The sequence below is a fragment of the Dendrobates tinctorius genome, unplaced genomic scaffold (genome assembly GCF_039654945.1).
Source record: "Dendrobates tinctorius isolate UK_male_01 unplaced genomic scaffold, ASM3965494v1 ptg000020l, whole genome shotgun sequence".
Classification (NCBI taxonomy): domain Eukaryota; kingdom Metazoa; phylum Chordata; class Amphibia; order Anura; family Dendrobatidae; genus Dendrobates; species Dendrobates tinctorius.
The window spans coordinates 38601371-38616426 of NW_027361688.1; the positions used below are offsets into that span (position 1 = coordinate 38601371).

Here is a 15056-nt window from a genome sequence, read left to right on the forward strand (position 1 = left end):
AAAATTGTTTTATGTTTGCTAATGTACAGGAAAAATGTTTTTATATCTAGTGGTTGTTTGAATGTCTTAGTATTTTTACCTTATAAATTTTTTTGCTTTTTATACCTGTATCTTCACTTTCTGTCTAGTGACTAGAATTAATTGTCAGTCCCTTCTCTACATTTCTTGGTCATTTCTCTCTTTCCATACTGCAGTGTTTATTCTTCGACTCCTCATCCATATCATATCAAGAGTTGTTTGTAATCCGCCATTCCAGCTGACTCATGTTGCTGTTGCATGGCCGAGGAGTCTCTGCAATAAAGACTGATAGTGTTAGCCGTACCTCTCTAGTATTATGAAGTTTGCTAATGTTTGATCTCTGGACACTTGTTATTTAGCTGATGACACTTATATGCAGATATATAGTTTTTGGTAGTTTTTTATTTAATGTCATCAATCCGAGTCTGTGCATCTCAATACTTTCTTCATCTCATTCAGAGGTCCGTGGTTTTTAACATGTGGAAAAAATGGTTTGAAGTTCATCAGTGTTTGGTCAGTGTGTCTGCTTTTACCATCAATGTTTGGTCAGTGTGTCAGCTTTTGTCATCAGTGTTTGGTCAGTGTGTCATCTTTTGCCTTCAGTGTTTGGTCAGTGTGTCAGCTTTAACCATCAGTGTTTGGTCAATGTGTCAGCCTTTACCATCAGTGTTTGGTCAGTATTTGGTCAGTGGGTCAGCTTTTACCATCAGTGTTTGGTCAGTGGGTCAGCTTTTGTCATCAGTGTTTGGTCAGTGGGTCAGCTTTTGTCATCAGTGTTTGGTCAGTGGGTCAGCTTTTGCCTTCAGTGTTTGGCCAGTGTGTCAGCTTTTGCCATCAGTGTTTGGTCAGTGTGTCATCTCTTGCCTTCAGTGTTTGGTCAGTGTGTCAGCTTTAACCGTCAGCTTTTACCATCAGTGTTTGGTCAGTGTGTCAGCTTTTGCCATCAGTGTTTGGTCAGTGTGTCATCTTTTGCCTTCAGTGTGTCAGCTTTAACCATCAGTGTTTGGTCAATGTGTCAGACTTTACCATCAGTGTTTGGTCAATGTGTCAGACTTTACCATCAGTGTTTGGTCAGTGGGTCAGCTTTTACCATCAGTGTTTAGTCAGTGTGTCAGCTTTTGCCATCAGTGTTTGGTCAGTGTGTCAGCTTTTGCCATCAGTGTTTGGTCAATGTGTCAGCCTTTACCATCAGTGTTTGGTCAGTGGGTTAGTGTTTGGTCAGTGGGTCAGCTTTTACCATCAGTGTTTGGTCAGTGTGTCAGCTTTTGCCATCAGTGTTTGGTCAGTGGGTCAGTTTTTGCCATCAGTGTTTGATCAGTGTCTGCTTTTGCCATCAGTGTGAGGTCAGGGTGTCAGCTTTTACCATCAGTGTTTGGTCAGGGTGTCAGCTTTTACCATCAGTGTTTGGTCAGGGTGTCAGCTTTTACCATCAGTGTTTGATCAGTGATTTTCACATGTGGAAACATAAATGACAAAGCTTCTCCTGTACTACAATGTTGAGCATGGAGAGCACATGGACCGCACACTGATGCAATCCATGGGATTACTGGAATAAATGGCGCTATAATAATAATTTTCACAGACCCATAGACTTGAATCGGATTTTTTTCAAAATTGACATGTCTCAATGATTTTTGTATGATCACACGGTCCACAGAAAACCATACACATCCTCATAAACTGTATATGGGTATGTGAAAATTTTGGCTAGAAAACGTATGTGAAAAATGGAGGTCTGAATAAGGCCTTAAGGAGTGTTACTTCTAACTTCCAGGATCCACCCCATTAAGTCTGCTCCACCTACTTTTAGAAACTTATGGGGAAATTTCTGTGCCAGACTAGGCTGACTTTACAGTAACGCATCTCTGCTGCTGTAAAGCGAGTGAGGGGAGGGGCTGCTGCATTAAGGACCACCTCCAAAAATGCAAAAAAGGCACAATACAAAATATGTTAATACAAATATATTACATTGCAGGAAACAATATTAAATATAAACTCTACACAGTAGCGACTAGTTTTTTTTTTTTTTTTTTCCCCTGAAAGTTACTCTTATGGTAATTTTGTCTGCAGCCACAAATCGTAAATTTTCACCCAGTATTGTTTACTTTCAACCTTTCTTTTCTTGTTCAGTGCATTATGTAAGGAAACTTCCCGGTGTTAATAGCAGCATGGACATTTACACTTGCTTTTTCCCGCTTTTGTTTGCCAACTGTGAACATCTAGAATTACACGCACTGTATACTTGTATCCCAATCGATCGCTCTCCGACTGTCATTTGATTGGCGGTATTTAAGGCTTAATGGCAGCAATCAGCTCAGAAAGCTTCACCAAAACTTCTCATCCATAGTGGATATTTTGAAATTTTATTTATGAAGCGCATTAAAAAAAAAAGAAAAGAAATCTGAGTAAACACAATTTTCTTTCATTACGTTTAGGAAAGCTCTTCAAGTCTCTGGACCTCAGCCTGATTGTCGAGTTTATCCTCATGTTTTACAAAGACAAGCCTATCGACTGGCTGCTGGACCACATCCTGTGGGTGAAAGTGTGCAATCCAGAGAAGGATGCTGTAAGTAATACCAGATTGCCGCTGTGGCACTTGTGAGAGTCTCCTCTTCGGAGGGAGCTCGTGCACTGTCTGCATTTTAAATTCCACTTGTCATTTATACATCACCTCGGCTCGTGAAAGAGAATTTGGAGTGGATTGCGCAGTTCAGAAACAGAAAGCCTATTTGGAATTACATTGGCAAAAAGATTTTTTTTTTTAATTTTTTTGATGAACATGCCTGGGAAATATTAGGGTTTTAGTGAAACTTAAAAATAAAAAAATCAGCCTTTCAAATTCCCATGGTTGACCATTTACATGGCCATTTCTCATAACTCTCTTTCATGATCATTACCCAATTTAAATATTGCACATGGTCAACATACGAGCCAAACACTCGTTTATTTGCCGGTTTTATGTGGTCAAAAAACTAATTACAGTAATTGGGATGTTATCGACAATATGGATGATTATTAATCCCTTTCCAGTTTGCATCAGCTTTTGCCCTCCTTAGCAGACATGAGACATAGGTGTCCATTTCAGCACCCCTTCTTACAATGGCTGGGTGCCGGTGGGTTCCAGTGGCTGCAGGGGGCCATTGCTGACTTCTTGGTACTTCCGTGAAGCCCGGCGTGTGGGTGGCACTGTCTATCGGATACCCCTCCAGTATGTTTGTTCCTCCTTACTAGACCATGAAATTACCCTATATATGCTTTTTAACTTTTAAATATTGTGTCAATAAAAATGTATTTATAACATCTCTTGTAGCTACTCCAATAGTGGTCTTTTGTTCAAACCGTTTAGGCCTGTTTCACACTTCAGTTGTTTGACGTCAGTCAAAATCCGCTGATTTTTTTGGAAAAAAATCGGATCCGCCATTTTTTTGGCGGATCCGTTTTTTTCCTCATAGACTTGCATTAGCGGCGGATTTTGACTGATGGTCGTCCGTTGCATCCGTTTTTTCACGGATCCGTTTGAATTTTAACGTCTGCCGGGTCTAGTAGACGGACAATGTAACGTTTTTTTCCGCTATTTTAAACTGCACATGCCCGGGAGATTTTCCCTTTCATGAATTTTAACCCTAAACAGCGTTCTGGAAGCGGCGAAAAAAGTTCTCTATCTTTATCTCCCTCCTTTTTCCAGACATCTGTCCCTTGAAATTTCATACACTGGCGGATCCGTCCACAAAACGGATCCGGTGCAACCGTTTGTTACATAGCAGAAACGGACCCATTTTTTTCACTCTTGGCGGATTTCAACTGACGAAAAACAACTGAAGTGTGAAACAGGCCTTATAGGAGTACTCTACCTCATTTATCTATTTCTTTTTACATATAGAGGGAACTTTCAATTTTATTATGTTCCTAAGGCCTGTTTCACACATCCGTTTGTCACCATCAGTCAAAATCCGCCAAAAACGGATCCGCCATTTTTCTTGTTGATCCGTTTTTTTCCCCATTGACTTGCATTATCGGCGGATATTGACTGATGGACGTTCGTTGCATCTGTATGTCCGCGGATCCGTGAACCATAGCGGTCCGGTGCCACACGTTTAATCCGTACCCAGGCGGATCCGTTTTCCGCCATTTTTAGTGGATTTCAACAGCCAGAAAAAGTGTAAGTGTGAAACAGGCCTAACCTGGTTACATATTATGTGCTACATGAATGTTTTGTTACTAATACTGAAGCATTGCAGTATGTTCTACAAATGCCGGTCAGGTATGGGTTCTGTAAGGGAACTAGAAAAATAAGTCAAAAGTAATAACAAACAAATAATAAAAACATAAGAGATTGAATCACCTTCCTTTTCCCAATTTTAAAAATAAAGGCATTAAAAAATATTTTGGTGTAGTGACATTTAGAGGTCAGATTCATAAAATATAATTTATTAATCCATGTGGTCACCTCACTTCCACCAAAAAGGCAATTAAAAAATGTAGCAGCTCAAACCAATTTTTTTTTTGCAAAGTTTAGAATTAGGAACCATTTAAATAAATATACTGTATATATACTGTGTGTATGTATGTGTATATTTTATATATGTGTGTGTGTGTGTGTGTCTATGTATAGGTATATGTAAGAGATATGTACTGCTCAAAAAAATAAAGGGAACACTAAAATACCACATCCTAGATATCGCTGAATGAAATATTCCAGTTGCAAATCTTTATTCATTACATAGTGGAATGCGTTGAGAACAATAAAACATAAAAATGTATATCAAAGATAATATCCCATGGAGGTCTGGATTTGGAAGGATACTCAAAATCAAAGTGGAAATCAAATTACAGGCTGACCCAACTTCAGTGGAATTGCCTCAAAACAAGGAAATGATGCCCAGTAGTGTATGTGGCCTCCATGTGTCTGTATGACCTCCCTACAACGCCTGGGCATGCTGTTGATGAGGTGGCAGATATTCTCCTCCCAGACCTGCTATAAAGTATCATTCAACTCCTGGACAGTCTATGGTGCAACGTGGCATTGGTACACGGATCGAGGCATGATGTCCCAGATGTGCTTGATTGGATTCAGGTCTGGGGAATGGGCGGGCCAGTCCATAGCTTCAATACCTTCATCATGCAGGAACTGCTGACACACTTCAGCCACTAGATGAGGAAGCAAAACAAAAATGCAAAAAAATTTAAATTTACTCTGAAAGGCAGGGGTAAACCAAGGCAATGGCAATTCCATGTATATGGAGCATATAATAGGATATGTAATGTACCAAGGATTTGTAGAATGCGCCTGTATGACACTACCTGTGCCTCTGTATAGTGTGAAGAAACATACTTTCTTATGGGGATCACATAATACCACTTAGTAAGCCATTGTGTCTGGTGACCTAACAGTTCTCCAGGCCGTGGGTATTTGCAGTCGGTACGCTGGAGTGCATTAGCTAAAGTCTAGGTATTCGGTGACGCGCAGCCATCCGCAGCTCCAGCCGCCCTGACTCTCAGCAACAAATGGGTGAGACGTATAGGAAGGGCTATTAGTGGTGTCAGTGCAACGTCTCGGTGTGGTGACATTCTATCCCGACGGGTGATTCATGTTGCTGTGGAAACGGCAAATTTATTTTTGTATGTGAGAATGAAAAAATACATATATTTTTTTGCGATCCCCTTTGCCTTTGCAAACTGTGCTGCCTGCTGTAGAGCAAATGAAGGGAGATGTAGAATGGGACGTAAATAGTAGAAATATACATGAAATAACCAGCCTATTTATGACCCAATAAATGATAATTAAGCCCAGTTCTATATCGCTGGTTGCCCATCCCACGATCCCGATGGATGTTTTATCTAAACTACCATCAAATAAATCACGATTGCGCTGTAAACTTAGAGTATCGAAAGCTAATACATGGCATGAATATGTAGTAAAGGCTGCGTAAGGCTCTTCTGCATAATCTACTCTATTTAGATGAGCTTTTAGAAATGTCCATCTTCTGCTATATCATTTCTTAAAGTAAAGCTGGTTACTGCAAATTATGCCATCCAATGTATAAGGGCTGCACCGTCACGGACTAGTGGAATGCTGATAATATACTTTTAACATTTTTTTTCCAGTTTTTTATATAATTTTCTTCCATTGACTGTGCGAGCTGGGCAGCAGCATGATCTTCATACATTTATTTCTTACATCCAGAAATTCATATACTGATGTCAGATCTTTGGAATTGAAGGCAATTTGTACTGATCTCCCAACAGTTGACTTAGGCAGAACCCATCCATTATTGTGTTATTCTACCAACATTATTAGTTGCTCATGTTTTACCTTTTTTAGGGCACCAGAATCTCTTGCTTTGACATTGTCATTTTAACCCAAGCTTAAAGGTGCTTTCCACCCCTTCTTAAATGCTGGATGAAATAAAAGAAGGCAATACCTCCTGCACCAGCGCTGAGTCTCCCCAGTCTCGTGTAATAATTAGTGGCTACTAATGGGTTGCAATGTTCATACCTCCCTAGGAAATCTGAAATTCATCTGAGAACAGAAGGAGCGCTCTAGCCAGTCATCAACCACTGACTGCAGTACTCATGTGACGTAATCGGGAGACCTGGTGCCAAACACCGGTAAGGATGCTGGTGCGGGAGGCAAGTACCTGCAAGTTTGTTTCAGTGGAGGAATACAGCATTGAAACTACTTGGGCAACCTATTTAAATTGTAGTAATAACCTACAAAAAATTACCCACCAAATAATGTAAAAGCTCTTAAAGAAACTGAATACAAGATCACAGGTAAAGTGCATAAGCAAAGTGGCTCTCAAAGATAACCATTATCTTGAGACAAGGTGAGACAGTATTGAAAGTACTGAAGCCAGCCCCAGGAGGGGAGCACACAAGCACCTCGACGCTCGTTTCACCACACTGGGCTTCATCGGGAGCCTTTTTAAAGTATAATTTTGAAGTCACTTCCATTGGCTGCCATAGCTGTACCCGCTACATCTCTATAATGGAGCCGAGTTAGTTCTATCATGCTATTAGATGTGACCATACACGTTGGCTACCTGTCTCCTGGGATGTGTGCAGGGCATTCTTATTTTGGGACCATTTCAGAAAGTGACATGTTGGCTGTTATGAATGGGTCACCGAGGAGGATAGCAGGCCCAGGCTAAGCCACAGGAAACCAGAGAGGTTGGTAACTAAGCGGATGCAGACCCCTGATCCTGTCCACACAACTAGCAGTAGCCGTGGGGCGTACCTACGATGATCCTAGACGCCTCAGCACAGCCGGAGAGCTAACTAAGGCTAAAGCAAGAAAGGGGAAATCTAAACTGCCCCGGAGCAGACCCCAAAGTAATAGATAGCCCCCAAACATATATTGTCGGTGAGACAAGATGAAAACAAATGCAGGCAGAGAAATAGACTGAGCAAACGGTGGGGCCCATACTGACTAGACAGGAAAGGAAAGACACTGTCTGCAATCACGCAAAAAACCCTGCAAAAAGTCCAACACGTCTGATGCACAAAAACACTGAAGTCGCACGACTTCGCCCCCACTAATCAGCACTCTGGTATATTCTGAAAGCAAAGCAAAAAGAGACCAATATAAAAGGGGACAAAACAAACTGGCACATACAGTAACATATCGGCAGTGATCCAGCACAGCCCCAGGCGGAGCTGGCTGACCCGCACAAAGCAGAGATAAACAAAACCAGATCAAATACAAACAGAATAGCAAATGAACCACTTAGCTGAACATGCAAGGAAAGAGCAGGAGACATCAGACCTCAGGAGGCACAAGAAGAAAATCACCAGCATGGATAGAGGGAGTCAGCTGTTTTAAATCCCAATCAGAAACCCCAGATCTCCAATCGTCTTCCTCATTATCAGGTGGCAAGCCTCTGTCAATCAGATCAGCTCCACTACCTCCAGTAACCACCAGAGGGAGCCCAGAAAGAGAACTCTCAATCTCACCAGCTCCACTATCTTCAGTAATCACCAGAGGGAAGCCAGAGAGAGAATTCACAACAGGGGGCTTCAACGAAGTCTTACTTTACACCGGACTTGCGTGTCTGCCATTAATGGTGCGAGTACAGACGATTATGTCCTAACCAGCTGGAGGCCTCCTGACCCAATATCAACAACCAGCTTCATAACGGGATTGTGTTCTGATTATCTTTTCTAATTAGCTATTGCTCCCTTGTTTTTTAAAAGGTGTCAGACTGCTCCTACTAACTTTGTATGTGTCTTGGTATTGCAACATCCGTTTTTCGTGTCTTCTTACCATACACATATTTTCTTGTATATGTAACTTTTATGGCTTGGAATGCCCACAGCTTGCGTTATTTAATTGTATTTACCCCTGAAAGAATAGCGAGTGCCTTCCTGTGGTACATTTACATCATAGTGCGGGGTCATGCTCATAGTAGCATCAAAATGCACAAGCCATTGCTTACACATATGCGGGTACAGTACCGGTGGTGTTTCTTTTGCTGTAGACTGTGCTAACCACATTTTCCATGATCAAAAATGACTTCTGCCTTTGCCTCTATACAGACCTGGACAAAAGGTTTATAAATAAGTAGATTAGTTAGGTCAGATTTTCAATATTTGGCTAGTGAAATGCAAGTCCGTGATGGGCGGCTAATCTGCCGGTGTATACAACACATAACTTTTTTCACAATAAGCCTTTTGTTACAGGATTTGGTCTAATCGTTGTGTTCCTATTTATTGCAGAATATTGACGTCCTCTACAAAATTAAAAAAAATAAAAGTGTAGTTTCACATTCTGAAAAGTTTTGATCTGTCATCAAGAAACATCAAAAATTTTGGTCCCAGTGTGGAGACCCCCACCAATCACTAAAATAAAGGGGCAAGGCTCTGAGACTAAAACTTGCTCAACAGAAAGTCTATGTGACTGATGACATAAGCCATCAAATAGCATTGCTTTTCTGAGTGCTTCTAACCCTTTGTTTAAAGCAGTTTCTTGACTTCTCAGCATCTGGACCTCTGCCAATACAAATTACTGACTAATCAGACGTTTTTGTGCACTAACACATTTTTTTTATTTTATCACTTATTTTGTATAAAACACCAATCTATTAATTTATTATATAATATTTAATAATTTTATTTAGTCGCCTTTGGTTCGATCTTGAGCCATGGTGACTTGATGGATGAGCACTCTGCAGGAAGATTGATCTTATGCAAGCCTAGACGGGACCACCAGGGTCTTCTCTGTCGTTATCTTGATAGAGTCAAACCATCGAGTTGTTGGTATTCTTCACCTTGTTCCTTCTATTCTTCCGACTATAATGCCCTTCTTCAGTGATTGCTCTCTTCGTATGATGTGTACAAAGTAGGCAAGTCATAGCTTGGTGATCCTTGCTTTGAGTGACATGTCTGACTTGATATGTTCCAAAATTGCTTTGTTTGTCTTCTTGACATCCATAGTATTGATAATATCCTTCTACAGCATCACATTTCAAGGGCATCGATTCTTCTTTTGTCTTGATTCTTTTTTGTTCAGGTTTGACATCCACAGAAAAGACCAAACTATGTAAAAGCCATTTTTGTTGCCAGTGAAATGTTCCTCGATTTGTAGACTTCGTCCAGTGACTTAATTGTTGATGTGACCATAACTATTCTACTGTTGACTTCTGATGACGTTGAGTTATCATCAGTCTGAGTAGGTTGAAGTCCCTCACCGTCAACTTCCTTCTCAAATGTGTCCTGGTCGCACCTAGCAGTAGTCAATATCTTTGTCTTATTTGTGTTGAGTAGCAGTCCCATGTTCGAGCTTTCCATCTTTACACTCCATAATAGGTCCTTCATTCCATCGACGCTTGTTGCTGTCAATCTTGTAAGATTGTTGATGATTTGTCCAACAATGTTGATTCCTTCTTTTTCGGCAAGTCCAGCCTTCCCGAACATAGCTTCTGCATTTAATGGGGAAAAAAAGTATTTAGTCAGCCACCAGAAAATCAGCTTGTCTCATTTGACAAGATTTATTTTGCAAATTATGGTGGAAAATAAGTATTTGGTCACCTAAAAACATGCTAACTGAAAAAAACCCTATTAAAATATAACTTTTATTAAGTACAAAAATAACAATATAAAATTGCTCAGATGTCCCCTATTATAAAGCCTAGTAAAAAACAGGCTATTGTATTGCTGGAAAGAGATAAGGTATAACAGTCAAACCAAATGTAACCAGCTGAATCTGCCAATCCAATCATGTGGTCAGAAAAACTTGAATCATAGCAGTTAAAAACTGCACAATACTATTATAGCCCAAAAACCTCAAAAAACGGAAAAAAAAAAGGGAAATGGACATAAAGAAGATGTATAAAAATTGATTAATACGTGCTACCATCTGATAACAATTTCACTCAGCCGATGTGAAGAAAAGAGTGACCTGGCCCTATACAAAATGACTATCTGAACACCTACCTAGGTGCGGAGGTTGGCACCCTAAGAAATACAAGAATGGCTCCCCCGTGCGATGGCTATCCCTAATCTCCTATATCATCGTATAAGAAGACAGATTAGAAACAGAGGGCCAGATGGCCTGAATCCATTTGCTTAGATATCTTCATGAATGCAGTAAAGTAGATTTATGCAATCATATATGCATATGAGGAAAGGTAGAAAGTCCAGACAGTCTGAATAGATGCATAACACTCACACACAGTAGAACCAGTTACATATAAATTTGTAGCAAATTATGCCCTTTCCCAAAACCACTATGTTATGTATATGAAGTATATATAAAAATTGTCACATCAAGTACCCAGATAAAAAACTGACCATTAGGCAGAATGATGAATCAATGGTAGGTAAACAGGAAACGGCTTATCTGATAACAAATTGTCAGAAATCATGAAAGCAAACAAAGACACCACTGAATGTACCAGATTTTCAAGTCTCAGTGTAAATTAGTAGGGGTGCTACAGCCACTCCCTTTTTCTATTGTTATTTTTGTACTTAATAAAAGTTATATTTTAATAGGGTTTTTTCAGTTAGTCGGTTATAGGTAACCCTTGTTCACATTATACTTGTTGGTTGGTGTCACCTAAAAACATGCAAGATTTTCTGGCTCTCACAGACTTCTTTAAGAGGCTCCTCTGTCCTCCACTCATTACCTGTATTAATGGCACCAGTTTGAACATGTTATCAGTATAAAAGACACCTGTCCACAACCTCAAACAGTCACACTCCAAACTCCACTATGGTGAAGACCAAAGAGCTGTCGAAGGACACCAGAAACAAAATTGTAGCCCTGCACCAGGCTGGGAAGACTGAATTTGCAATAGGCAAGCAGCTTGGTGTTTTGAAATCAGTTGTGGGAGCTATAATAAGAAAATGGAAGGCATACAAGACTATTAATAATCTCCCTCAATCTGGGGCTCCACGCAAGATCTCACCCAATGGGGTCAAAATGATCACAAGAACGGTTAGCAAAAATCCCAGATCCACACAGGGGACCTAGTGAATGACCTGCATAGATCTGGGACTACCGTAACAAAGGCTACCATTAGTAAAACACTACGCCGCCAGGGACTCAGATCCTGCAGTGCCAGACATGTCCCCCTGCTTAAGCCAGTACATGACTGGACCCGTCTAAAGTTTGCTAGAGAGCATTTGGATTATCCAGAAGAGTATTAGGAGAATGTCATATGGTCTGATGAAATCAAAGTAGAACTGTTTGGTAGAAACAAAACTCATCGTGTTTGGAGGAGACAAAGTGCTGATTTGCATCCAAAGAACACCAAACCTACTGTGAAGCATGGGGGTGGAAACATCATGCTTTGGGGCTGTTTCTCTGCAAAGGGACCAGGACGACTGATCCGTGTTTATGAAAGAATGAATGGGGCCATGTATCATGAGAGTTTGAGTGCAAACCTCCTTCCAGCAGCAAGGGCATTGAAGATGAAACGTGAATGGGTCTTTCAGCATGATAGTGATCCCAAGCACACAGCCAGGGCAACGGAGTGGCTGGCTTCGTAAAAAGCATATGAAGGTCCTGGAGAAGCCTAGCCAGTCTCCAGACCTCAACCCTATAGAAAACTTTTGGAGTGATTTGAAAATCCGTGTCGACCAGCGACAGGCCCAAAACATCACTGCTCTAGAGGAGATCTGCATGGAGGAATGGGCCAACATACCACCAACAGTGTGTGCCAACCATGTGCAGACTTACAGAAAACCTTTGACATCTGTCATTGCCAACAAAGGATATATAACACAATATTGAGACGAACTTTTGTTAATGACCAAATACTTATTTTCCACCATAATTTGCTAAATAAATCTTGCCAAATCAGACAAGGTGATTTTCTGGATTTGTTTTCTCATTATGACTCTCATGGTTGTGGTCTACCTATGATGTCAATTACAGGCCTCTCTCATCTTTTTAAGTGGGAGAACTTGCACAATTGGTGGCTGACTAAATACTCCCCCCCACTGTATAAATTGAAGCAATATGATGACCGGATGCAGCCTTGTCTGATGCCTCCCTATGCTTTGAACCAAGCCGTGTCACTGTGTTCCGCTCGGACTGACATATGTAAAGATTCCTAATGAGGCTGATTAGATGGTTTGGCACACCCATATCCTTCATAGTATTCCAAAGTTTCTGATGATCAAAAGTTGAAGGCTTTGCTGTAGCTGAAGGAAAAATAGATCTCCTTGTTGCATTCTTTAGTCTTTTACATTATCCATCTGTTGGCAATCACATCACTTGCGCCCCTGCTTTTTTTTTTTTTATTATGCTTGTTCCTCTTGCGTCTTGTTGTCAAAGTGAGGCTGTAGCCATCTTTGTAAGATCTTCAGTAGAGTTTTGCTGGCATGAGGTATGGGTGCACTAGTACAATAGTTTCCATAGTCTATAGCATCTCTCTTTTTTGGAATAGGAATAAACATGGATCTAGTCTAGTCATTGGGCCATTTACCAGTTGTCTCTATCTGTTGATACAATCGTGTGATAACATCAACTGCTGCTTCAGAAGACTTTACCAGCTCTATTGGAATATTGTTACACGCAGTCTTTGTTTGACAGAAGCTTTATCCCAGCAAAGACTTCGTCTGACAATTCAACTGTCCGTGATTTCCAGTCTGTTTCTTCCTGTAATACTTTTAGACATGCTCTGTGTACTCTTTAGATCTTTCCTTGATCTTTTCTGGCTCATTTAGACCAGTTAATCAGTATGGCCGAAGAGTGAACGGGAAGAGTTGGAGTCGGAGTGCACAAACCAACTCCTCACTTAATGGATCTTATGTTTATTTGCTGCAGTTTTTTATGGTGTCCTGAAAATCATTCCACAAAACATAATCGATAAAGTTCTCTGCCAATAAAAGATGGAGGCGGAATAGCGGGAGGATGCGCTCCTCTGTGTGAAATCTTATTGAAATACATTAGAAATTATTTGAAAAAAATCGTCACATTAAGGATATAATATTCCTAAAGAAAATTAAATTGTAAAGTATGACAAGCATACATCAATAATTTGTGTATTATCCTAATTTTTTGCATTTTCATCTTTATTTATGTAGTTTTTCCTTATCATGGGAGACTGAGCAGAGCCGCAAACTGTGCAGTTAGCAGCCCTCATCCGCTATATGGGATGAGCCCCTCACGCAGTATGAGGTCCTCTTGCACAGTATATCACCACAAAGCCACCTTATACAGTATAATGTCCCCACATAGCCACCTTACACAGTATAATGTCCCCACACAGCCACCTTACACGGTATATTGTCCCCACACAGCCACCTTACACAGTATAATTTCTGCACACAGCCACATTACACAGTATAATGTCTGCACACAGCCACCTTACACAGTATAATGTCCCCACACAGCCACCTTACACAGTATAATGTCCCCACACAGCCACCTTACACAGTATAATGTCCCCACACTGCCACCTTACACAGTATAATGTCTGCACACAGCCACCTTACACAGTATAATGTCTGCACACAGCCACCTTACACAGTATAATGTTCCCACACAGCCACCTTACACAGTATGATGTTCCCACACATCCACCTTACACAGTATAATGTTCCCACACAGCCACCTACAAAGTATAATGTCCGCACACAGCCACCTTACACAGTTTAATGTTCCCACACAGCCACCTACAAAGTATAATGTCTGCACACAGCCACCTTACACAGTATAATGTTCCCACACAGCCACCTTACACAGTATAATGTACCCACACAGCTACCTTACACAGTATAATCTCCGCACACAGCCACCTTACACAGTATAATGTACCCACACAGCCACCTTACGCAGTATAATGTCCGCACACAGCCACCTTACGCAGTATAATGTACCCACACAGCCACCTTACGCAGTATAATGTACCCACACAGCCACCTTACGCAGTATAATGTACCCACACAGCCACCTTACGCAGTATAATGTACCCACACAGCCACCTTACACAGTATAATGTCTCCGCACACAGCCACCTTAGACAGTATAATGTACCCACACAGCCACCTTACACAGTATAATGTACCCACACAGCCACCTTACGCAGTATAATGTACCCACACAGCCACCTTACGCAGTATAATGTCCGCACACAGCCACCTTACACAGTATAATGTTCCCACACAGCCACCTTACACAGTATAATGTTCCCACACAGCCACCTACAAAGTATTATGTCTGCACACAGCCACCTTACACAATATAATGTCCCCACACAGCCACCTTACACAGTGTAATGTCCGCACACAGCCACCTTACACAGTATAATGTACCCACACAGCCACCTTACACAGTATAATGTCTCCGCACACAGCCACCTTAGACAGTATAATGTACCCACACAGCCACCTTACGCAGTATAATGTACCCACACAGCCACCTTACGCAGTATAATGTACCCACACAGCCACCTTACACAGTATAATGTTCCCACACAGCCACCTTACACAGTATAATGTTCCCACACAGCCACCTACAAAGTATTATGTCTGCACACAGCCACCTTACACAATATAATGTCCCCACACAGCCACCTTACACAGTGTAATGT

The 15056-nt window shown here is 41.0% G+C and overlaps 1 protein-coding gene across 1 annotated transcript in view; it reads left to right on the top strand.

The window, feature by feature from the left end:
* Positions 1-15056, top strand: part of MGAT4B (alpha-1,3-mannosyl-glycoprotein 4-beta-N-acetylglucosaminyltransferase B) — a 385842-nt gene that overhangs the window by 284461 nt on the left and 86325 nt on the right. The window contains exon 9 of the mRNA XM_073568013.1: positions 2454-2584. Within this exon, the coding sequence (XP_073424114.1) occupies positions 2454-2584 (131 nt within the window). The remainder of the gene's footprint in view (positions 1-2453; positions 2585-15056) is intronic.